Source organism: Grammomys surdaster, unplaced genomic scaffold (genome assembly GCF_004785775.1).
Source record: "Grammomys surdaster isolate TR1022 unplaced genomic scaffold, NIH_TR_1.0 363, whole genome shotgun sequence".
In the NCBI taxonomy this organism is placed as follows: Eukaryota; Metazoa; Chordata; class Mammalia; order Rodentia; family Muridae; genus Grammomys; species Grammomys surdaster.
In genome coordinates, this window is record NW_021604782.1 from 11,027,314 (window position 1) to 11,051,763 (window position 24,450).

General features: G+C 48.4%; 1 protein-coding gene across 5 annotated transcripts in view; it reads right to left on the reverse strand.

Annotated features, from left to right (window-relative positions):
* Whrn (whirlin) overlaps nucleotides 1-23,805 on the reverse strand; it is an 85,739-nt gene extending 61,934 nt beyond the window's left edge. For 4 of the 5 annotated variants that reach the window (XM_028779978.1, XM_028779977.1, XM_028779976.1 and 1 more), the window contains exon 1: nucleotides 22,428-23,805. In XM_028779978.1, the coding sequence (XP_028635811.1) occupies nucleotides 22,428-23,045 (618 nt within the window). In that variant the 5' untranslated portion in view covers nucleotides 23,046-23,805. The remainder of the gene's footprint in view (nucleotides 1-22,427) is intronic. The other variant, XM_028779979.1, reaches the window with a different exon arrangement.
* Between the last annotated feature and the right edge of the window lie 645 nt (nucleotides 23,806-24,450).

A 24,450-nucleotide genomic window follows, 5' to 3' on the forward strand; every position in this document is an offset into this window, starting at 1 on the left:
CAGCTGCCCCCACTGCAGACACCAGGTGGTTGCAAAAGAGACATCAGACCCTGCAGTTTCAGTAACAGCTTGTTTAAGAAAAAGAGCTGACTTCTCATGTCTACCCCTAATACACCTCCCCCACCCCTTCCCTATTCCTTATCCACAGAACCCCCAGCGTGAAGTATGTAACCAGTGCCCTCTCCAGCTCTGGCCATTGCCGGTGGGTCTTGGACCCTGATGACAGTACAGCCAGATCTTGAGACACCACCTCTTAGATAACATACAGCTGTTTTAGCTGTCAGGGTATCTGAATGCTCTTCCTTCATTTCTTGCTACAAACTTAATTCTTACAATGGCTGGTAGAGAGGAATCTACCACTTCAGTAAGGAAGGGCAGGAACTCACTGCCTGCACAGACAGTTAGGGGCTCCTCTTACATAGCTACTAATGTCAAATGTAGATACCACCTGTATTGTACAATTTCCCAGTGTAAGGATGGAGAAACACGAGGAATATAGTAAGCCAAAGTCTGTGCCCTAGGGAAGAAGCTGAGGTCAGGCATACTGCTTTCCCACAATGCACCTGTAATGGAGATGAAGGTGTGGATTCCGGAAGACAGTCACTTTGTATTGGATTAACAGCAAACATACCTCATGTTAGGGGTCTCAGTATGTAGTTCCCCCCTATTTAGTGAATGTGCTGGAGCCTTTGGGGGATGAGGCCATGAAGACAGGGCTTTCGTGATGCGAATAGTAGCTCTGCATGGAGGGTGGGCACACAGCAGAGCTTGCTCACTTCCTTCCCTCTGCATAAGACACAGAAAGCCTGGCAGGTCACCTGATTACACTGTCATGCTGGCTCCAGCTTCAGGAAATGCAAGCAAATCAATTCCTGTGACGTAAGCCACCCACTGTGTGATATTCTACTATGGCAGCCCTAGCTGACACTGCACCCCACAGTTGGAGTTGGTCTGACTCAGTTAAGGTTTCTTCAAGCACCAGACGTGTATGCTGTCAGCCACTGACAGAGACTTTGCAATGCCTGGGACATGACATATTCTAATGTTAAGTGGGGTCGACAGGCTACAAATCACGGTTTCTTGAACAATCTTAGTTATGTCGGGAGAAAAATCAGGCAGGAAAACCAAACATTACAGCCTGCCAACGGCCAGCACCTCCCGCTGAGTGGGGCTCCAGGTGGCTGTTATTTTGCTTTTCCTTTTTTGCAATGTTTCCCAAATGTTGTATGATAAAAGCATACTTTTCAGTATATAAAATAAGTACATAGCACCTGAACTGGGGACACTAACCTGTCACCCTCATCTGCTGCTCTGGGCTCTATGAACTCCAAAATCCTCAAGTGAGATGAGGGCTGCTGAGATTTCCTTCAGACAGCTTGGGGCCCTGGCTCTCCCAGGAGAGCCTAGCACGTGACCTCTCCCAGAGGAGGAAGGGCAAGTAGAGGGGCCTAGCTCCTGACTCCACCGGCAAACGCCAGGCCCTGGTGGAGTGACAACGTGACCAGAACAGCTCTCCCAAGCTCTTGTTTTACAGAGGATTCTTCAGATGTGAGCAGGGAAAGCTCTGCAGTGTTCTTGAGTATTCCCTGAGGCTCTCCTGATGGAATAGTGGAGAAAAATCAAACCTTTGTTAAGTTGAAGATGCTGGAGGAAGGGGCCTGAGATCTATCTGATGTATTTCTGACCAGCAAAACAGAGAACGAGTGTCAGGGTACAGGTGAGATGAGAAGAAGCAAAGGCTGCCAACATCTTCTGTCCTGGTAGCTTCCTGAGCCATCGCTCTTGCCTGCTGCTCCCTGTTCCAAAAAGAACAAGCTTCTCTGTCCAGTGTGTTCCAACTAGCAAGAGTCCTCCATCCTATCCTAGGTAGAAGATGAGATAAGCCTTGTCAATTGCCCTGCAAGGCCCAACCAAGAATCTACTGCGCACTAGGCCAGGCCAGGGACAAGTTACTACCTGATGTAAAACAGGCTCTTATGATGCTTATGTTTGGAAAGATGATGTATCGCCAAGTGCACAGTAGGTCCTCAGAACAGCACTTGGGTCAGGTAAGTGACAAGGCTGTGCCTGTAGAGACAAAGGAGCTCCTGGTATACAATAGGTCCTCAAGATTGTTGTAGCCAATACTGTTGTAAAAGATAAAGCATGACAGCTCACACAACAGGTCATGATGTTTGTGCTTGCTGAAGAACAAGACAGCAGCAGGTAGCATGGTAGGCCTCAATGACACTTAAGAGTCTGCTGACAGGCAAGGCATCACCCAGCACACAGTAGGACTTCATGTCACCTGTGCCCGATGAGGTAAGGCATTATCTCTGATATAAAATATATCCCGAAGACACTTGTAGACTGATGAGAGACAAAGCTTGAGATGTTGCACAGTAGGTCCAAAGAAATGATTGACTGGCCTGACTGGGTGATACAGTAAATAGTACCCCACAAGAAATTATAGCCACCATAATCACCACCATGCAGTCAGGGGACAATAATGGGAAGAGCACAGAGACTGCCCAGGCTAGCAGAAAAGTTAGATAAGCTGCACTTATCTATCGAGAGGCGCTGGGCTGGTAGCTTGCCCTCCGAAAGAGATGTGTATGAATTAAGAGACCATGCCTTGCTGGGGTGGTGTGGGTCAAATGGGACTGTGGGTTTAAAATCCTTTATAATCCTCTGTACACAGCAGGTGCTCAGCAGAGAGCAGAGCCTCTCCCCCACTTCCCCATGGGACTCTTCGTAGAGAGGGTACCCCCGAAAAGCATTGTCTGAGAAGCCAGAGAAGAAAGCAAGGGAGGAAGCAGAATGCTGCAGCGAGAATCAGCATCATTTGTATTCTTTCTCAGGCGACTGGTCGGTCGACTCCTCGTGGTCAGTTCTATAAATAGGCGGGCAGCAACCTTGAGAGAGAGAGGAGGTTAATGCCTTTGATGACAGCACCATTGTTGGTGCTGAGGAGGTGTAGCCTGGAGTGCCCATGCCAGAGTCCCAATGATGCCTGCTCCCGTGTTGCATAGAAAGACTCCCTAAAAACCTGAGGAGAAGGGACAGAGTGGTGAGTGTACAAGACACTGCTTGGGACATGGGGCTAGCCCTGAGCGAGTCCCAGTCCCTGTAAACTTCAGCTCCCTCATTACAAGGCTGTGGGGCTGCCAGTCACATCCCTCAGGCCATTCTGGAGCCCTCAATGCTTAGGTGAGGATAAACGTGGCTTTCAGTAGGTTGTGGAGGGCAAGAACATCAGCATCCTCTGTGGCTTGCTGTGTTTTTCTGGAAAGGCAGAAAAGAAAGACAAGATTCCTGAGCCAGAACTTTCAGTGTTCAGGCATGCTTTAAACACAGCTCTGGCACACTGGAGTTGGAAGGAGCATGCCCACCATCCCACCCCCTCTTTAATAAGTGTGTGTCCAGTGGTAAGGCTCTACAAAGTCAGTTGGTGACCAGTCACCACCCTGACTCATCTCAAAGGGTGTTGGTAACCAGAGGAGTGCATTCTGAAGAACAGCTAGGGACGGCCACTCCGGCCTTTCACACTGACTCAATACTGCTACCTTGACTCCTGTGCTTCTGGATATCTGGGGACAAGAAGGTCCCATTCATAGTCAGGAATACCATGGCAGTCACAGTATATCACTTAGTAGAGCGCACCGGGTAGCCTGTGGTCTCAGGCGTCAGGGAAAATCACAAAGGCCTCAGGCTGGTGTGAGAGTGTCAGGCTTGTCTCTGCCACATGTGGTCTTGCTGGGGAAATAAAGTTTCTTCTTGCCCTTGCTGCGCCTCCATTTGCCACTTGGCAATAAACAGGTTGGATTCTGTGACTGGTAAGATACTACCCAAATAGAAATTCTAAATCTGTCTGATTCAGGGCATATAGTGGCCATCAGGAGAGCAGAGTGGTCAGAGCCTTGGGGACATGTGGGCATAGACACCAGGCAGGGTTGTGGACAGGACCTGGGAAACTGTCTCCAGCTTCCCTCATTCTGGGGGTGAACACTCAGAATTGCTAGCTTCTGTTCTTACCATGTCCCTGACCCATGAACCTAGTGTAAACTTGGGACTCTGGCAGAGGAAAGAGAGGTTCAGAAAAACCAAAACCAAGGCATGCAGAGGAAGTACCACAGGCATGCCAAGAGGCAGACCCCAATTTGGGTTTAACAAAGACACCTGAAGGCCAGGGACCTCTCCAGTGGAACTGTGTCCCTGCTCAATAGCCACTTTGAAGTGGTAAAAAGCACAAACACTTCCATAAAAGTAACAGGTATTGCCCGTATGTGTTGCTGACCTCTGTCTTCAATATTCCTCTCCTACAACAGTAACCCTGGGACCAGCCAGTCTGCCTCAATCAACTGCCTATCGGTGCTCTGCACCCAGCGACTCACCCTGCTACTCGGCCCATCTGTTTCTGTGGTACAAGCTGGAGATCATTTCCACTCCCTCTGTAGGTAGAAAAGGCCACTGCAGGCAAGGGCTGTTGTCACAATGCTGATGCCACCACTGTCACCACCCACAACTGAAAAACTGGACCCAGGGGCTTTCCTGTGCTCTTCCAGTGCAAATCAGAGCAGTCGCAATCTGACCTGGCAGACGGTGTGGGGCAGATGCTCTCCATCACCAGACCCACGTCACGATAATTGAAATATGAATTATGTGTGCATGTCTTCACATAACGTGGTGCTCTCAGGAGGAGAATCACCTCACTCTGTTCTTCGGAGAGAACTCTGATGCCTCACATCATAGGCCAGAATTCCCAGTACAGGACAGAGGAAAAACCTGGAAAGGCCACAGTGCAGGACTAAAGAGGAGTGCTAACAGTGATAGGCCGTGCTCACATACATGCCCAGACACAAACATGAAACAGGCCACAAGGTCACAAGACTCTCAGGTGCCAACTCATGCACAAAAGCAGCTTTCCCACATCCAAAGAATGACAAGGAATTTCAGGGTTCAGACCTCAAGGACCAGACTCTTCTCTGTGGGAACAGACTAACCTTAAAAAGAACTACTGTAAGACCTGGGTTAGTGGTCTAGAAAGGAGAGGACGGAGCATGCCCACTCTTCCTGACCATACCCTGCTCAGGGTCAGACACACTGGAAAGGGTTCCTAGCTCTACTGATAACTTGCCGTGGAATACTAAGCAAACACCTAACTTCCTTGGGCCTGTTTCTGCAGAAAGAAGGAATTGCGGACAGGGGTTAGTAAGATAACACACACTCTCTAAACAGTAGCTGGCAGTGTAGCAGTCTACACTTCCCTTCCTTGCTATTTCTGAGTCCTATCTCCTCTGAAGCATTCCTAGATTGTGGCGGACTCTTCCAAGGGCATCCAGCATGCTTCTGTGCTTCCGTTGCAGCTACACTCAAGGTCCTAAGTCAAGTTCAATCTGTGTTTAAGGAAAGAACCTTAAGGCAGATAACATGCTCTGCTTTCCCTACTATCTTCCCTTGCTTATCTCCAACACACACTGAGTGTGTGTGTAGTCCCAGCCCCAGGCAGGGTAGAGAGTAGGTAGTCAGGGGGCAGAGACAGGAAGATGGAAGAACATCTTGCTGAATCTAAGAGTTCCAAGTACAGTGAGAGATACTGTCTCAAAAAATATGGTAGACAGACATTGAGGGAGAACCCAAGAGATGCTGACTTCTATATGTGTACACCTACAACACACATACCCATTCATCTACTCTTCCATCCATCCATCCACCTGTCCATCCATCAATCCATCCATCCACCTGTCCATCCATTCTTCTATCCACCCACCTATCTATCCTTCTGTCTATCCATCCATCCATCCACGCACCCATCTACCCATTTATCCTTCCTTCCTTCCTTCCTATCATCTATCTATCCATTCTTCTGTTTGTCTATCTATCCAGCCTTCCACTCATCCATCATGATATTTAGTTAGCAGTCTATACTCTCAAGAGCTCCCAGGAACCTATTCAAATTAGGACACGGACAAAGCAATATATTAGACTTGAACTCACAGACTGAGGTTATCAGCCTACAGATTTCCACATCAGTGAAAGCACAAACCACCTGGACTCAAGTGAAACAAAGACATACCACCAGAGAGCCACACCTCTGCTACTTGTAGCCTGTTTCCCAGGCATGACACTGAGGAACAGTGGTACTGTATCACGGACGGTTAAGTGAGTCAATACATATCTGTCTCAGAAGGTAAAGCACTTGCTATACAAGACTGAGGACCCGAGTCTGGGTCTCTAGCACCCACATAAAGCCATGAGTGAGTCTGTAGTCTCAGTGTAGGCAGGGTGGAAGGTAGGTAGTCAGGGAGCAGAGCTAGGCAGATGAAGGAACAGTTTGCTGAATCAAAAAGCTCCAAGCACAGAGACTGCCTCAAAAAATAAAATGGACACCCAACAGATGCTGACCTCTGCATGTGCACATATGGGTGAGTGTATCAATCACACACATGTAAATCACACACACAAGCCATACATGTAATAAAGTAAAACAAAATTATTTAGTGCCTGTAACAGATGTTAGGAGCTGGGGGGGGGGGTCAAACATTATTCTAATAAAGAACCTAGAGTTCCACTTTGTCTTCTGCCCCTTTTGACTCAGTCTGGCACCTTGCAAAACCATCTATGAATATCTCCACGGCTGTCTTCTGTGCCTTGGAAGATGGCTCAGAGTCAGAGGGCTTATCTGGCATTCTGTGAAGGCCTTGACTTCAACCCCCAGCACTGAAAAAAGAACAAAAACCCCCAAACCATCTTCATGTTCATAAATGAACTCACAGTGGAAATTTCATGTTCATTCACTCATTCACTCACTCACTCATTCATTCTTTATTGCTTTTGACGTTTTGAGACAGGGTCTCACTTAACTCAAGGTTGGCCTCAAAGTTCTGATCCTCTTGTTTCTATCTGTCAGGGGCTACAAGTACAGGTGTGCATAATCATGCCAAGCTCCACTTTCTTTAAGAAGAAAATGATTTAGGGGGCTAGTTCATGACCAGTTCAGCAGCAATAAGCCCATGGGCTTCCACACTGCAGAATACTCAGCCAGTGTGGAGTTCTTACGCCTCTAACACTGGACATTTGGGGTTCAGCTTCTTCCCAGTGGAGGTATTGTGACTAACATCCTTTTAGTTACAGCCTTGATTACATATGCATCTATTTTTCAAGAATAGGCATCTTCAATTTTGTACAACCAGATTCTCCGGGAAGACATCCCCAGGGGCAGGCTCTCTGCCTGTTGTGATTCCTATGGCCACCTGCAGGGGGCAGCAATAGCAAAATCACAAAGACTCCACAGTCTTCCGATTGCACAAATGAGAAAAGATGTGTGTTACTCAAGGTCACAAAGAGAGTAAGAGGCAGGGCCTGGACATGAATCTAGGGGTCTCCAAACACAGCCCCAAGCCCTCACTAGGGGTTCAGGTACCGCAAGGCCAGCAAGGCCAACTCTATACCTTGTCCCAAATAAGGGAAAGTTTTCAAAGGGAGACATGGGATTTGTAGGCTGGAAGGCCACAGCCGTCTGTCCTCATGGCCTGAAGTGGCCTCCCCATTCAACCTGCTTCGAGAGCAAGTAGAACTGGCAGTGTGGACCCTGACCCAGCAGCGTACTTCAATGACACAAGAAATGAAAACTCTAACGTGAACGGTTCCCTTTTGTGTGAAGGACCTTCCTTTCGGCCCCCAGACCAGCATTGCAGAGTGGCCAAATCTTTTTAGAAGGAAAATGGTCCACCTCCCTTCCCTGTGGCCTCTGAGAAACCAAGCAAGCTTCCTTTTCCGGCGGTGCATCAGGCCCCCGCCAGCCCTGCCCCCTGGCAGCTGCATCCCTTGCGGGCTACCTGAGCTTTCTCTCGGTGTCAGGTGCCTTTTCCACTTCGGGCCTCTGCACGTGGGGCTCCTGGCCCTGCAAGTTCACCTCGCTACATTCTTACTACAGGTGATCATTTCATCTCGGGTTGTTCCCTACAGACTGGAAGGCAGAAAATTCCTCTGGCTTGATCTCGGGTGTATCCAGGGGTAGAAGAAACATAGGAAGAGACAGGGGGTTCCACATAAAATGAACAGGCAGTAACGCAGGCCAGAAAGCTTTCCTCTTAGGGATGGCTACCAGTGGGGATGTTACATCTCCAGTACCCGTGACTTCTCTAGTAAAATAAAACAATTCATTTCACATTTCGCTTTTTCTTTTTTTAACTTGTGCTAAACATCCCAGGCTGGACTCTAAATCATGGTCTTCCTGCCTTCACCACTGCTCAAATGCTAGGACTACAGGCACTCAGCTACTGATCTCTCTTTTTGTTTTGATTCAAGAAACCTCAGAATTCAATGTAAATGTGAAACACACACACACACTTTCTAGGATCATTTTTGTTTTATTTGTGTGTCTGTGACTTAAGTGTGTCTGATATATTTGTATTCATGAGAGTGCTGGTACCCATGTGTCACCTTGTGTGTGTGAGAGATTTAAAAGGACAGCCTTAGATGCTGGTCCTCACCTTCCACCTTGTTTAAGATGTGCTCTCTTGAGACTTAGGAAATGATAGCTCAGTGCTTATGAGCACTTGCTGCTCTTGCAGAGCCCCCTCCCCCAGTTAGGTTCTAGCACCCACACAGTGGCTTACAATTGCTTATAATTCCAGCGCAAGGTGATCCCAAGCCCTTTATTGGCTCTTTGGGCACGGCGTGTATGTGGTACACTTATAGACAATGTTCACTTCTGACCTTCCATGGGTACCAAGCAAGCACATGATTCACGTATACACAGTACTCAAAGCACCCCGACACATGAAAAGAAATTTTAAAAAAACCAAACAAATAAATAAAAGCTCCCTCCCCCACCCCTATTCTCATCCACCAGGCTAGCTTCTGGGGAATTCTCCTGTCTCCACTCCCATTGTGCCAAAGGAGTTCTGTGACAACAACTACTGTAGTGTAGTCCCCTTTTATCCTGGTTCTGGGGATTAAGTTCAGGTCCTCACAGCTGTGTAGCAAACACTTCCCCCACCAGAATTCTCCTGGCCCTCTAATCATTACAGTCTGATATAATAATTTCTGAACACTCTGCTTTAAAAAAAAAAAAAAAAGACAAGATCTGTCTGCACAGCCCTGGCTACTCTATGTCAATCAGGATGGCCTCAAACTCCCAAAACTCCACGTGCCTCTGCTTCCTGAGTGTTGAGATCAAGGCATGCGTCACCATGCCCAGCTACCTCTGTCTTTTTAATGATCCACTTTTAACATTTACGTCACTTATCACTTTTTACCTATGAAGAAATATTATTAAAACATATAAAAAATAAGTAAATTAATCAGGTAGAGTTTCGAGAGGGTGTTAAATCTCACTAGTGTGGCTGGTCCTCCCTGACACAGACAATGGAGGATGAACACATGACCCTGAAATCTCAGCACAGCTCTAGAACTAAAAACTTCCGTGCAGTTAGAGGCAGAATACTTCCCACAATAACTCTGATGTCTCCCTCCTCTCTCGGGTTTGGTCTAAGAATACACTTGAGTTATATACATCTCCTTACACAGAAGTCGCACACTGTTATTTCTGTATTGTCTTGAGATGATGGCATACTTGTTTTGTGGTCTGGTAAGAATATACAATCAGTGAACCACAGCTTCATGACAGCATCACCAACATCTGCATGACACCTTGGGGACTACATGAGGTGTGGTCTGTTCTGGATCTGTATGCTTGATCTGTAAGGAAACACCTTCCCTGGGGGAATCTGTGCCAGTCCTCCAGCACCTTTTCCTGTACCACAGCTCCATGTAAACATCCTGAAAGAACATGTCATATACACGAAGGACAACTTCAGGGAAACATGATTCCATGCACAGGAAGTGGGCTCTTAGAACTGGGAAGTGTGGCAGCCCCAGGAGGAAGGCCAGAAGGTGATGAACAAGAGGGAGTTTCTTTAATGTTACAAAATTTGCCTTTCAAAGGGCTCCTGGGGCCCCACCCCTCCCTGGGGAAACACAGGTAACAGTTGCTGGGGGAGGAAGCATACATCTTCATAGAGGTCACCAGTGGAAAGTTGCCCATGGTCTTATAATAACCCATCAACCAAGCTCCTGTTATCAACCCTATGGAACCAACCAAGTCATACACACACACACACACACACACACACACACACACCATGCACAGACCATGGAAGAAGGAGTGCTAACCGGGCAAAGGAGGTCAGGGGGAATGAGAGGTAAATATGAGCAAAATATACTACTATGGCCATGAAGGATGAAACCCACCACTGTGTATAACGTATCCTAACAAAACCAGAAAAGAGCTTTGGCTTTCATGGGAGCCTCCCTGGGTTTGTTCCCTTCCTCTTTCTTTCCTTTGAGTCTTTCAACTTCTCCAAAGTCTTTTGGAGAGTGCCAATGGGTTTGCAATGGAGTTTTTTATGCTCTGGGATCAATGTCCACAACACATGTCTGTGCTTTGTGAAAGAAGGAACCTTCACTCCTGTCCTGGGAACATAGATCCCAGGATACAGATTAGACATCTAGAAGCCTCTGTTCTTCACTGTCATCACTCCTAATAGCTTAGTGGGTTTCAGCTTGCTGTTCAAAAGTAATTTAAAAAACATCAGCAAACAAACAAAAACAAACAAACAAAAAACATCAGCAAAAACATCAGCAAACAAAACAAAAACAAACAAACAAAAAAAGCAAAGTGTTGGGGGAGGTGACTCCCTGACCTTGGGAGGTGACAGTGACCACAACTCCCAAGATGAAGGCAGAGTCTTCCAGAAAGACATCGATTGCTTCATTGTGAGTTTTTAACTGCTCACCAGGCAGCCTTTAAGTGCCTTATAATCGAAATAAATTGCTTTTCAAATGTTCCTTTAATTTTTGTCTTCTTATTCTCTCTCTCTTATTCTCTCTCTCTTATTCTCTCTCTCTCTCTCTCTCTGTAACAATGCTCTAGCAATCATAAATACAATTGCTCAAGATGAGTCTCGATGGGTTTGCAATGGTGTGTTTTATGGCCTGGGATCAATATCCTCAGCACAGGTCTGTTTCTATCAATGTCAATTTCATGGCCTAGGAGTAGACACATGGAGGGGTTGATTTTCCCCCAGACTTGTCCCAGCCTCAGCCCTGCTTGCTGACCTTTCTCGGCTGAAAAGGCAGCAGGCTTCCAATTTACTTCCTTATAATTCCTCCCCTTCAGCCTGAGGAATCTGAATGCCAGGTGGAGGACCAGCCATCTTCTAAAAGCCAACCCAGCAGATGTCAGAAAGAAAGAGATTGATAAAGTTGATAACATTGAATACAAAACTTGTGATTAAATAGACAGAATACCAATAAGAAGTTACATACCAAAAAGCATAAATACATCCACATCCTCAGACCACAGACATGGGATAGTGTTTGGTCTATCAGCTTGGAAAAGGGAAAAGAAATACAACATCCAGCGTGGGCACAGATGCTTAGAAATGAGGGTTCTCACATGGGTGGGAAGGACTATCAAAAACCAATTTCCTTCCTAACAGCAGTTTGGCACGGTTACCAAAGGTCTGAAAATTATGCCTCTCCCCTGAGCCAACACCACCCCCCAGAGAGATAGCCCAAGGAATTATTACCAACGTACTTAAAGATTAATGTGCCACAACGTGGAACCCGGCAATATGGATAACACTGAAAACACAAGCTGCCCAACGAGAAGAAATTCGTTAAATAAATCACACATCTTCCTTTCAACGTATTATGTGATCATTAAAAATCACACACTAGAAACATTTGTCAAGGTGGGAGGGCTGTCTTGATACATCACTGAGTAAAAGCAGTGGACAGACAACTGCACCACTGCAGCCAGCCAGGCAGGTGTGTGGAGACTCCCAAAACCGTTCTCATGGGGAACTGGAAACACATAAGTCAAATTATAAACAGGAAGCACTTTCTAGTAGATGAGTTATCTATAGTCTAAGACCCCTCTGCTTTTTTTTCTCTGTTTTTTTTTTTTTTTTTTTTTTAAGATTCGTTAGTTTGTGAGTGTTTTACCTGCATGTAGATGTGTGCACACCACATCCAAGCTTAGTAGGCTCAGAAGAGGGCGCGATCCCTCGGAAACCACAATTATGTATTGGTTACAAACTTCCACATTAGTGCTGGGAACTGAACTCAGGTGTTCTGCAAGAGCAACAGATGCTCTCCTCCTCTCTCCAGTTCCTCTGCTATTTTTCTTATGTATGTGCTCTTCTGAATCTGAGAAATTACTTCATTTATTATTGTGGGCATGTATGGCTTGTGTAGAGAGTATGTGTGGGTATGTACATGGGGGTAAGAGAACAAACTTATGGGATCTCTTCTCTCCTTCCACCTTTCTGTGGGTCCTGGGAACTGATCCAGGTTGAAACCCTTCTATTAGCTGAAGTATCTTGCTGGTCTAACATTTTTTCAACTGAACCCTTTACACACACACAAACACACACACACACACACACACACACACAGAGAGAGAGAGGGAGAGAGAGAGAGAGAGAGAGAGAGAGAGAGAGAGAGAGAGAGAAGCATTTTGCTTTAAAGACCCAGTAGACTTTTCCCAGGAAGCAAACTGGACCTTAGACTTATCCAACCAAATGATTGGTGGGTGACTACTGGCTTTTTACAGGCGTGAGCCCCAAGTCTGCTGATCCTGCTTTGATGGATGTGTGGATGAGGTCAGGGAATGTACCATACAAGATGATTCATCAGACACTGGACTACCCTTCGGGGAGAGGGGGCAGGGGACTGAGTGGACGTGATAGTCATCTAGCAGAGAATTTTCATAAAACCCTGACAAAGCCGGGTATAGTGGCACATGTCTTTAATACCAGCACTGAGTCAAAGGCAAGAGGATCTTTGTGAGTTCAAAGCCAGCCTGCTCTAAGTAAAGAGCCCAGTTAGGGGTGAATAAAGAGACCTGATCTCAAACAAAGCCAAGCCAAACAAAACAAATAAACAAATAAACCATCAAACAAAACCCAAAACCTCAACACTTGACAAAGGTCAGGGTGTTGCCAGAGAGGAAGAACATAAAGTTAAAAGGACAGTCAAAAGGGAGAAATACCAGTGTGACTGTTATCCTCGAAGTCTACCATTAAATACAAAATACCCAGGAAAGGCAGGGCTGCCTCCTTGTTGGGCTCCCTCATCAGATGGCTGCACAGGGATGGATAGGGTAGCCGGAAGTGATGGCAGGGGAGAGAGGCAGTGGGGGATGGGTGCACAGAGGCTTGATGTGTGAGAGTTACACTTCAGGATCAGCTGGGAAAAAAAAAAGAAAACTGTCTGCAGGTAAATGTAGAGGAGGCCGAACACCCTGGAGGGTAAGTTAGAAAATCTGACCCTTGCCTTGTGATCTTCCAACTCAAGAGCAGGGTTCTAGAGAAGGCAAGTCCCAAACAGAATGGAAGACAGAGCAGAGGGGCACACTCTGATGAGGGCAGCGGAAATGATGATGATGATGATGGTGGTGGTGGTGGTGGTGATAAGAAGTATGTTCTGAGATAACCTGTGAAGGATCGGGCTCAGACAGTCCTACTGTACTGAGGCTGGAGCCATCATCCCCATAGGAGACTGGCAAAGAAGGGCAGGTCAAAGCTACTGATGGGGAGCATCAGCATATACTGGAGTCACAGAAGGACATCAGAGACACCAGGGCCAGAGGTGAGGGAGGAGTAGAAAGAATCCATATGTACTGGCCATAGTTAAGCCTGGACGAAGTCTTGAGAGAAGAACTGAGAGGGACAGCAGGGCTCCAGGAAGAGAAGTTATGAAAGTGCTGGCCTTTGCAGGGAGGCAGGGAGGGCGGGGGAAGGAAGGAAGGCAAGGAGCATAAGCTGAGTCCACACACTACAAAGGAGCCCCTCCCCCACTTGAGCCAGCCGGTTAAAAGGCAGAAGCAAAGCCCCTATTCTCAAATCTGAGAGCACTCTTACATAGCTACATGGAAGATGAACTTCTAAAAACTGGACCATATTTCTTAATCAGAAACCTCTTAAAGTGGCCTTGCGTACCGTTTCAGATGTGGTTTAAATCAATTACACGGGTTTTTTTCTTCTTCTTCAGTACAAAAAGCCTGTGCTATCAAATCAAACTCTCACCTGCATTAATTGCTTTAATGGGCTCTGGAAATAGCAGCCTCCTCTCCTCCGGCATGGGGACCCCTGGGGAGCTCATCAGGGAAAGGTGCTGAGGAGACCAGGGACAAACAAGGCTGGCCTCCCTGTGCTGCTAGGCCATGCATCTGTCCCATTGGCCTCCCATTATTTTAGGCCTCACAAGAAAATAATCAAAAGGCAGGAGGGAACACCCAGTTCCATTTATCCACAGAGCTTTCTTGTGGCTATAAAACAAAATTGTAGATACCAGATGCCAGATAGGAGTCATTGCATTTTAAAGGAAATTTGGAAACCGACTACACTGTGCACATGACTCTGCAATTCAAACAGCTATAGGCAACCGCACAGGGCCCAAGTCCTGCTATGTTTCTTCCGATAATACTTAAAAGCAAAGCAAAACAAACAAGCAACAGAACCCAGTAATTAAGTAGGCACACTAAAAGGTTTTCGAAGCCACATTGGAGCGACTGACAATATTTTTCACTGTGGTGCTTGCAGTGGGACATCCACGGCCAGATTCTTCAAACTTTGACTATGTGATGATATAATGAACAACGGCGTGCTTGTGAGGAGCGTGAGCCATGTGCAGTATTGGGGATGTCTGAGTCACAGAGAGACAAGGAGGCCTGCCCAAGATCCCAGCTAAGGAACACTAATGGGTGAATCCAGAGTCACCTCCAAACTCCATCTACAGACCACTTTCCCTTAGGCTTTATCTCTATCAGCTGACCTTACACACGAGAATAATGCTCAAAAGGGGGATCCAGGTTGCATGGGGCTTATGAGGGTGCCCGGGTGGGTTCAGTTTGTTCTTTGCTTTCAAGATAGGGTCTCCTATCGCCCAGGAATTAGAGAACTTCATAAGAAGCCAAGATGACCTTGAATTTCTGATTCTCCTGCCTCAATTTCTCCAGTGCTGGACCTATAGGTTTGTACCACCATGCACAGTTTACATGGTCCTGAGGATTGAAGCCAGGACTTCACCTGCACGAGGCAAGCCCTCTACCAACTGCATACATCCCCAGCACCTCTGCGGAAGCCTGTGTGTGGATGTGGTTGGAGGCAGGAATCCTGAAGCAAAGTAAGATTTCCCAAACGTCAGTGTGGGTGTGGATAGGGCTTGCCTGGAGGATTTATCAGTTCTAACGCTGGCTTAAAGCTAACATTTATTAATTAACAAGCTAGCAGCAAACTCGAAATAATTATAAATACCCCATTTTCCTACTAATTAGTTAGTTTGTTTGTTTATTTAGAATCTTTCCATACAGTCCAGGCTGGCCTGGCTCTACCTCCGAAACTTAGGTTGGTCTCAAATATATGACCCTGCCTTGCCCTTCTAGAGAACTGGTTCTAGGCATGTGCCATCATACCTGGCTGCAAATGCCCTTTCTAACGTCACTTTCCTATGTCCCTTCTTGCACCCTGAGCTTCGGAACCCAGGAACAAGGCCATCTTGGGACTACGTGGAGAAGGCTGATATATCTGCTTTGCATTCTGAGTCAAGAGGATGCTGATATTAGCAAAGTCAGGTGGGGAGGGAAGAAAAGCCATGGAGCTGGCTGCCAGCTGAAGCCCAGCCACAGCCAATTTAGCAGAAGGGACAGGAATTCTCAACGGAGAAGGAGGCAAAGGTGCTGGGACTGGAAAAGAAATGAAGCAGATTCACTTCTACATTCTTGAAGGATGCTGTGTTGAAGGGCAGGTGTGGTTACTGGAGACCTGGTCTGGCGCATGCTGGGGCTTCCTGAAGCTTAAAATTGCTTTAATAAAAACCCCAAAGCCAGATGAACCTCACCCCAAATTGGCTCATTGATTGCATGGGAATGCATAAACGATTCTATTTTGGAAGCACAGACACAATCACACTGCTGAAATAAGTCACTTCTGGGAACGTGGCTTCAAAATGAAGAGCAAAGTGATAAATTTACTTGCCAGCAGGGTCTCACAGAGTGGATGTAGGCCACAGAAGGTGGGAAAAGCTGTTGCCTCCCCAGACATATACTACAGCTTTTTAGAGTCTTTAAATAAAATAGAAGTAGAGGGTTTCAAGTGCTTTCTCACCAGTCCCTCGCCAGATAGCCGGGAGCATCTCAGAAGGAGGCAGGTGGAAGTTCTATGCCCATTTCACCATTCCATGGTGGAGGTTCAGTCAGCATCATGCAAACCACACGCAACAGCTTACAGCTTCCCTCGGGTTTCCATCCAGTGTCTACACATGGACTTCCTTAGATATCACACTCAGGAATGAAGGAATCCTTATTAGCCAGGGTCGGGACATCATTCTATTCATCCAATAAATGTGTGCCTACAGGGAGCCACTGGAGGCATGCTGGAGCTGCCAGAACCAAGCACAGTCAGTACTGTGCAGCTTCTATGTGGTGAGGAGGTGGATGGTTGGCAAACATAAGGAACTGCCCATCTGTGGTGACAGATGTGCTAAAAGAAACCAAGAGGATCAAGGGTTAGAAAGATGGCATGGGGTGAGGGTACTTCTTTCAAGATGGTGACAAGGATGCAAAGGCACCAGGATGGTCATAAACTAGAAATGCTTGGTGACCTGTGGATGTCTGGAACTGTATCCTGCTACTTGACACGCTATGGGCTGGGGTTGTGTCCTATTCCTCTGTGACTCCTAAAGCCACAGGTTTGTGGCTCAGAGAATGTCTCTAGTGGACAATGAGATGGGCAGAAACTTGTTACTTTGTTTTGAGGTAAGAGTCTCTCAGTAATTCTCAAATGGCTCCCATTGTTAGGCTCAAGTTAAGAAGTCTGCCTGCCTCTCAGAGGGTTTCTGACTTTGCCTTCAAGGATGCTGACTCCATATCCCTCAGGCTAGCTTCCAGTCAGGAACCTCCAGGATCTTCCCTCCCCTGGAGGCAATGAAGTGACACAGGAGGCCAGAACAGCTGCCCACTGCAGATGTGATCCACTAAAGCCAAGGTGGAACTGTAGAGGAAGAATGCCAGCTCAGCTCTGCAGGATGAGGCTGTGGAAACGTACATCACAACTGTAACAAGTTCACCTCAGGAGAGATGCAACCCTGGGGGAGGCTGTAAATGGTTGGGGGCGGAGCATGTATAGGGCATCTTCATCTTGCTCAATTTGGCTATAAACTTAAAAATGCTTTCCATGGCTGGAGAAGGGGCTCAGTGAGTAAAGTGTCAGCTGCACAAACATCAGGATCTCAGTACAGATCCCCAGCACCCAGGTAAAAAGCCAGGGGTCCCAGTGAATATTTGTAAATGTAACTGTAGCTCTGGGCAGTGGGGAAAGGGAAGACGTAGATTCCTGGAGCTCACTGGCTAGTCAATCTAGCCAAACTGTTGAACTATAGGTTCAGTGAGAGACCCTATCTCAAAAAGTAAGGTAGAGAGTCATAGATGAGGACACCTGATATCAACCTTGACCTGCTTCCTCCCTTCCCCTCCCTGTCTCTGAGACACACACACACACACACACACACACACACACACCCTTACACACATAAATCTGATCTCAAAAAATTAAAAGATAAGGAAATCAAAGGCAAGGCGCATGTTCTCTGGCCCTCTGCCCTGCTGCCAGCAGCTGATAGCTGGAACGAAGGGAGAGCAACCGAAAGCCTGCTTCCCGCTCTGCACCTGCCTGCCTGTGAAAGTAAAAGGAAATGTTGCAGCCCAGAAACTTTTAGAAAGCACCCCCATCCCGTGGCACAATTAGACATCTGTGTGAGCTTAGACTCCAGCTTGCATTCTGGCTTGGGGGTTTAAAGAGAAAGAGAGAGAGAGAAAAGGAATGGGCGTGCAAAGATTGGTATTTCAGCCTCCAGCTCCTTCTAGCCATTTAATGTCATTTCTTCTAATCAGATTCTCTGGTCCTGGCTGGGGACTGAAGTGGTGTGCCTAAGCAATGGGAACCAAAAGCCATAAAAGAGCCTTGCTAGCCTTGCTAGAAAGCCAGTTGGAGTCCTAATCCCCTCGGAATGCCAGCTTCTGTGCAAAGCCCTTTGCAGGATGGAGGGAAGATTAAGAATCCAAGAAGACATGCATAAGCAGACAGAAAGCACAGGGATGACTGACTGGCCTGCACTTGACAGGTGCACGTGGGGCTGTGTTCCTGTGTGTGGCTGGAGGCAGGCAGAGGTGTACATACAAAAGCCTGGGATATTGGGGTGGGAGGACCCCCTCACTTCTCTCTGCAGCTCTATCCAAATAAATGCCTGAGGCTAGTCATAAACAGCCCTGGGGTTGTCAGCAGATGGGGATGACAGAAGTCACAAAGCTGATTCTCTACCTCTTTCATGTCCAGCTTCAAGACAGAAGACAAGAAATCTTCAATACTTCAAAACCGTCAATGCTTCCGATACAAAGCCAGTACTGGAAAAACGGTGCTTTGATTTAATAGCAAATAACCAGCTGCAAGAGGATTTGCCTGACACGAGCATCCTTTTCTAAAGCCTCAAGTGTCAGCCTGAGCCAAATAAATATACAAGACTGCATTAAAGACACAGACCCTCTCCTGGGCCTGGACTACAGGCATGAGGCAGCCAAGAGTAGACTCTCTGCATGTCATGGCTGACAGGATTCATGAGAACCAAGAATTGTTGCAGGGGCAGAGAGGAGACAGTATATACCCACGGCTTCCAAGTGGAGCTCAGGAAGAGACCAGGTGCAAGAAAGTAGGCTGCAGATCCAATTCTGGAAGTGATAAGAGTATATAGTGGCTTCACTAACCAAGACAATGTAAAATGACAACTGTGTCATTTCTTGAACCTGCTGAACCAAATATAATGACTTCTATTAATTCTGACAGATTCTTCCTGGGTTATTATGCAAAGAAAGGGGCAAAGTGATTGTTCTAATTAATTGGAAGGGCCCACAAACACTTCTTAACGTCTGGAACATTTCAGATTCTAATTTGCTACTCAGATTTACCTGTGGGAATGCTGGGATGGCAATGAAGGCTGTTTAATTTTTATGAAGCACTTCTTGAATGTGTGTGCGCGCACGCACACGCACACACACTCACACACAGAGATCCTAAGTGCTGCTACCTATTATCAACAAGGGACTAAAAGAGCCAGTGGGTGAGTGGACTTGTTCTCCAGTGAATGCAAGATGTTCCTGTTTGCGTCCCAATCCTACTGGCAATTCCCACTCCCCTTTGGACTCACACCAGGGCTGGTGTTCCTAGGTCGAGAGATGGGGGTGAGAGACGGCAGGCGGGCCCATCAGTACAGTGTGTAACACATGGATTTCCTGATTTAGCACTAAGTTACCCAGGAGTGCCAAGCTTCTCTTTTCCCAAATCTTAGCCAATTCTTTTTGCCTTAATTGAAGGCAATTCCAAAAGAACAAGAACACAGCAGATCAGATGGTCTACATGCCTTCTGGGTAGCACATTTCAAGCAAATCGCAGACTTCCAGAGCTGAGAAGGACCTTGGACAGCCCCAGACTCATCTAGCCTGGAGCAGATCATATCAGAGACTCGTCCAAGGTCATACATAGCAAGCATTCAGCAGAACTTAATGCAGCAAGAAGTCTATGAACCTCTTGGCTGACTGATTTAATGTATTTGTCTGTAGACCTTTGCAAGGTATACTTTTTCTTTTAAATTACGAGTTTGAATCTTATTGCAAAGTAGCCTTCTCTTTCTCTCTCCCTCCCTCCCTCTCTCTCCCTCCCTCCCCCCCCCCCCCCTTCCCTCCTCCCTCCCTCCCTCTCTCTCTCTCTCTCTCTCTCTCTCTCTCTCTCAAAAATCAAACATTTCAACATAATTTTAAATAGTAAGTGATTTGCTTAATCTGGACCTGTCACTGCTGATTTGATAGCTGGAATTTAGAGGAACAGGAACCCTGTGGGGCCCAGGATAAAATCCTCAGCAAATTGCTTGCATATCAATGAATGTAAGACCTATCAGGGAAAGAAGCTGAGTGAACTTTGGTTTACTTGATCCCTCTCTTTAAAGGCTGTGTTCCTCTTTGAAGCCCAGGTGCTCCAACACTTTGATTCTTAGAGTTTATTTTAATTGGATTCTCTTTCTGTTATATATGTACATATAGAATTAATCTCTCTTCTGGGAGAGTTCTGAGGTTCACTTCCTTTCTGCATCATAAACGAAAAATACAGATTTTTAAAATTAAAAAGGCATCTTCTACTAGATAGATCAGGGGATTTTGGGACAGAAACAAGACACTTGTAAACATTCAGGGACACTGAATGAAGACTGGAGCCCAGCTAGGACCACTACCCACTGACATTGGAGCCCTGCCCACATACAAAATTCCCAGGTGATGGCAACTTGTGTCTCCTGGATCTCAGAGAAGGGACTTTCTGCATTTTGTAGAAATATGTCAACAGTTCTCCAGGTGTTCACGTGCACATGATACAACCCTGCAGTGGTGTCCACTGTTCTATATTCACACTGTAAATTCTGTCCCCTTTGTTACTTGGGTTTTGAATGATAAAACACCCATTGTGCCTGATGCTTCTGAAGGGTCCTAAGATCATGTGTCTGACACTGGTAGAAGAGGGGCTCCCTTGGGCCAGAAGCACACTGCACTTAGTAGTCAGCAGGAGGAAGACAGACATGTAAGTCAGCTCAGCTCACACAGGCCCCTGGCTCCAGATGCCACAGTTCAAGGATGCTCCTATTCTAATTCCATTCAACCTCAGGGCAAGTGTTCCATTGCAGGCTTCCTGAATTATGCCTGGAGAGTGGAGGTGTGCCTCTGCAAACAGAAAGCAGGAGCTGGTGCTAGGTGCTCACCTGAGCATGGCTCACTAGCACCCTGGAGCAGCTCAGGGAAGTTGAGGCATACTGTCCTGATAGTGATCTCTTTGAGGCTAGAAACTGAGTGTTACAGCCAGATCTGAGGTATAAACTGAAGAACGAGCCTGTGTTGCTCATGTTCAGGTGGCCTTTTCAAAGTCTCTCACGTATCGATGATTAAGTGACTCCAGGCTCTACAAATTACCCCTAAACTTGATTCTGTGCTTATAAATGACATTTGGATCAAATCTCTTTAGAGCATAAATTTATCATTTTGGGAACTTGATCCTCTTAGGACAACACGAATGGACTATTTCTTCTTAGATATATAGGATACAAGATAAAGAGGAGAGAATATGTTGGGGGAGGGGCATGGGAAAATGGAAAGCCCACAAAGAGCTTTCTCTGCTGGCCCCCAGAATAATCAAAAGCCATTAGGCTTTCTCTGGATACGGGGGAGAATTTTTCAGAAACCTCAGGGGCCTCCCAAAATTAGGTCTCTGAGTAGAGAAGCAAATGAGGCAGACCAGTGTCAGAGACAAGATTTTGGTATCCAAGGTGCACACACAAGCAGTCAGCCTAACTCACCTGGCCATGAGCCACACAGGAAGCAGCCCCTGACTTTTGCTGCCTAGGAGTTTCCCAGCAGCCAGTGCGCCTGGTTTGGTACAACTGTGTGAGGTGGACCAGGATACCAGGGGAAGCATTTCTCCATACAGGATGGACAATGAGCTGCCATTCCTTTCCTTCAAACTCCTCACTTCTCGTTTAATAAGCAGGCTACATACTTATGAGAGAAAGCTCCTTAGATCCACCCACAGACCAAACACTGTAGCTCATACTCCAACTGGCTGGCTTTCATTCACTCACCCTGGGCGATGAGATTAGCAAGCATGAATGCTCCTCCAGACAGCAGGATTAAGTTCCTACTAGCTGGTTGTGGTGAGGTTATTTTTCTCAATTAACAGACACTTGAAAAACCGTGCATACTTTCATGGGACTATGGGTTCATTTCTGACGTTCTGGGAAAAGCCTAGTTTGTAACAAAGTTAGGAGCCACTTCTCTGGTCTGGCTTGTTCCAGCACACACCAGCTAGCCCACAAATAGCAGGATCAGCCCCAGCTCTGTGGTCACCCAGTCTCCTCCTGGGTCACTAGCAGTGGGGCAGAACTTTCTTTTAGAGGCAAAAAGCCTACAGGATCCAGAGAACAGCAGGGCAGCAATAAAGTGGGTGGTGGTGGTGGGGGGGGAGCATTAATTACTCAATGTCAAGCAGGGGCTCTTTTCTAACGCTTCTAACGACCCACAGTCCTTTTCACACTTTGTGACCAGACATTTGTTTATGTGATAGTGTGTATGTGCCTTACCCTTTAGGTCACCCAAGGCAAGAATAGCCATTTCCTCCCTGCTCAGAACACCTATCTGTGCCACAAATTAGACGATCCTCTTTTAAAATCGGGGCAGGGAGGCAAAACAAACCAACAACGGAGACCAGAAAGGTCAAGCAATTTGGTATAAAAGACAGCAGCACTAAACCGCCTGTACTGTCCTCTATCACTCTCATAAACCATAGCCCTACCTTGACAGCCTCTGCGTGGGTCACCCGGGCTAGAGATTTATCGTTGACGCGCAGAATCTGGTCCCCGACCCGCAAGCCTTCCTTCTCTGCCAGGGAGCCCGGCTCCACTAGAGACACGTAGATGCCCACGCCGTGTTCCGAGCCCCCGCGGATGCTGAAGCCCAAGCCCTCGTGGGCCTTGGCGCGCCTGAGGCTCACGAGCCGCACCTCCCCGGGCCCCGCGCCGTCGGGAGCGGCCCAGGCTGGCTGCCTGTAGGGGGTGGTGGCGGGCAAGTAGAGGCCCTCGGCCGTATACTGGTCGAAGAGCAGCTGGTCGGAGCGCGGGATGACCAGACGCAGCATGGGCAGCAGACGCCGCTTGACCGGGCTGTCCAGCAGGACTCGCAGGGTGCGCACCAGGTCGAAGACGTTGCGGCGCGCGTGGTACGCGTTGAGACAGTGAGTGAACTGCTCCCGCTCGGGCTCGCTCAGCAGCGCCGTGAGCGCCTGGTGCAGCTGGCGCACGTTGGCAGACAGCAGCCGCAGCCCCGCGCCCCCGCCGCCGCCCGCCGCCGCCGCCGAGCCCAGCGAGCCGGTGGAGGACGAGCTCACCGACAGGCCGTCCAGCTGTGCGTTCATCTCCCCGCCGAGGCCGGGCCGCACACCGGGCGCGCGGCGCGGGGCGGCTGCTGCACCTGCGGCCAGCGGCGCGACAGCTGGATTCCCGGGGGCGCGGGGGTCACGGCTGAAGTCTGGGTTTGGGGTAGACGCGGAGACGGCGGCTGCAGTCTAGACTGGCCCGGAGAGCGGAGACGACGGCTGCAGGGTGGGTTGGGGAGGTGCGGGTGAGCTGGAGCGGTGGCTGGATCCTGGGGAGGTGGCAGGGACCGCGGTTGGTGTCCCAGGGGCGCGAAGGCAGGTGAAACTGGTATTCGGAGGACGAAGAGACGGCGGCTACAATCCCGAGGACCGCGGCGGGATCCTAGGGGACAAAGAGTTGGCGCCTGGAGGCCGGAGGTCGCGGAGACTGCGGCTGGAGGCCGGTGGGGAGCGGGAACAGCAGCTACATGCCGGAAGGCGCGGGGACCGCGGGTGGCCGCAGTGGGGGGCGCAGCCACGCCGCCCGCCCCGTCACACCATGTCCGGGGCTCCCCCAGCCGAGTTGCCCGTTCTTCTAGGGCTGGGGGACCCCAAAGTCAGAAAGAAGTTAGGGCGCCGATCAATCTAGTCTCAGAGTCCGGAGCAGTCGCAGCCAGAGGAGGCACGCGGGCGTCCGGCGGGGGGGTGCGGGGCATGTCCCGGGCCGCCCACCATGCAGCAGCCCGGGCCCCCCGCGCCCCAACGCCGCCCGGGCGCACACGGAGCCACGCGGCCGGGAGCCCGGACTTTGCGAACTGTTGAGCAGCTCCGGGCCGAGTCTTCCAGCGAGTTCCGACGCCGCCGCCGTCGCCAGCCGGGACTTGGCCCCGCCCCCTCGCCCCTCCCCCTCCCCGCCCCGTCCCCCCGCGGGCTCTTCAGGAAATGACGTCCCGCCTGGCGCGCCTGGCTGTTGCCTGGAGACGGGGTGAAACAGTCCGGCCCCAGGGAAGAAAGGGGTGAAAGTGGGGGTAAGCAGCAGGAGGAGCCCTGGGGCCCGTGCGAAGCCTTCCTACTTCCCCAGCCCAGGGCTGAAGAGATGGGGGGGTCCTAAAAACTGCGCTCTCTGGCGATCACAGCTCGATTCCAGGGTCGCTTTGGAGCGATTAGCCGATTTGCCAATTCACAATTGGGGAAAATGGCCAACTTTTGGCCTCTAAAATATTAGAGGCTTCATGCTCCGCTTTTCTGCCTTAAAATGTTGTTCCTGCCGCTTGCACACGCGCTGACTACAAGTTTAAGTGCGTATGTGGACGATTATCGGTCACCTGCTCTGCACAAGAGAAGACTATAAGCCACACAGGTTCCAGCAGGAGCCAAGTTCTGTGCTGGGATAGATCAGCCTGAGCCCCTTCCTCTGGTGCTCTCCAGAGTGGAAGAAAGGAAGGAGCCATTACCAAAACTGTAA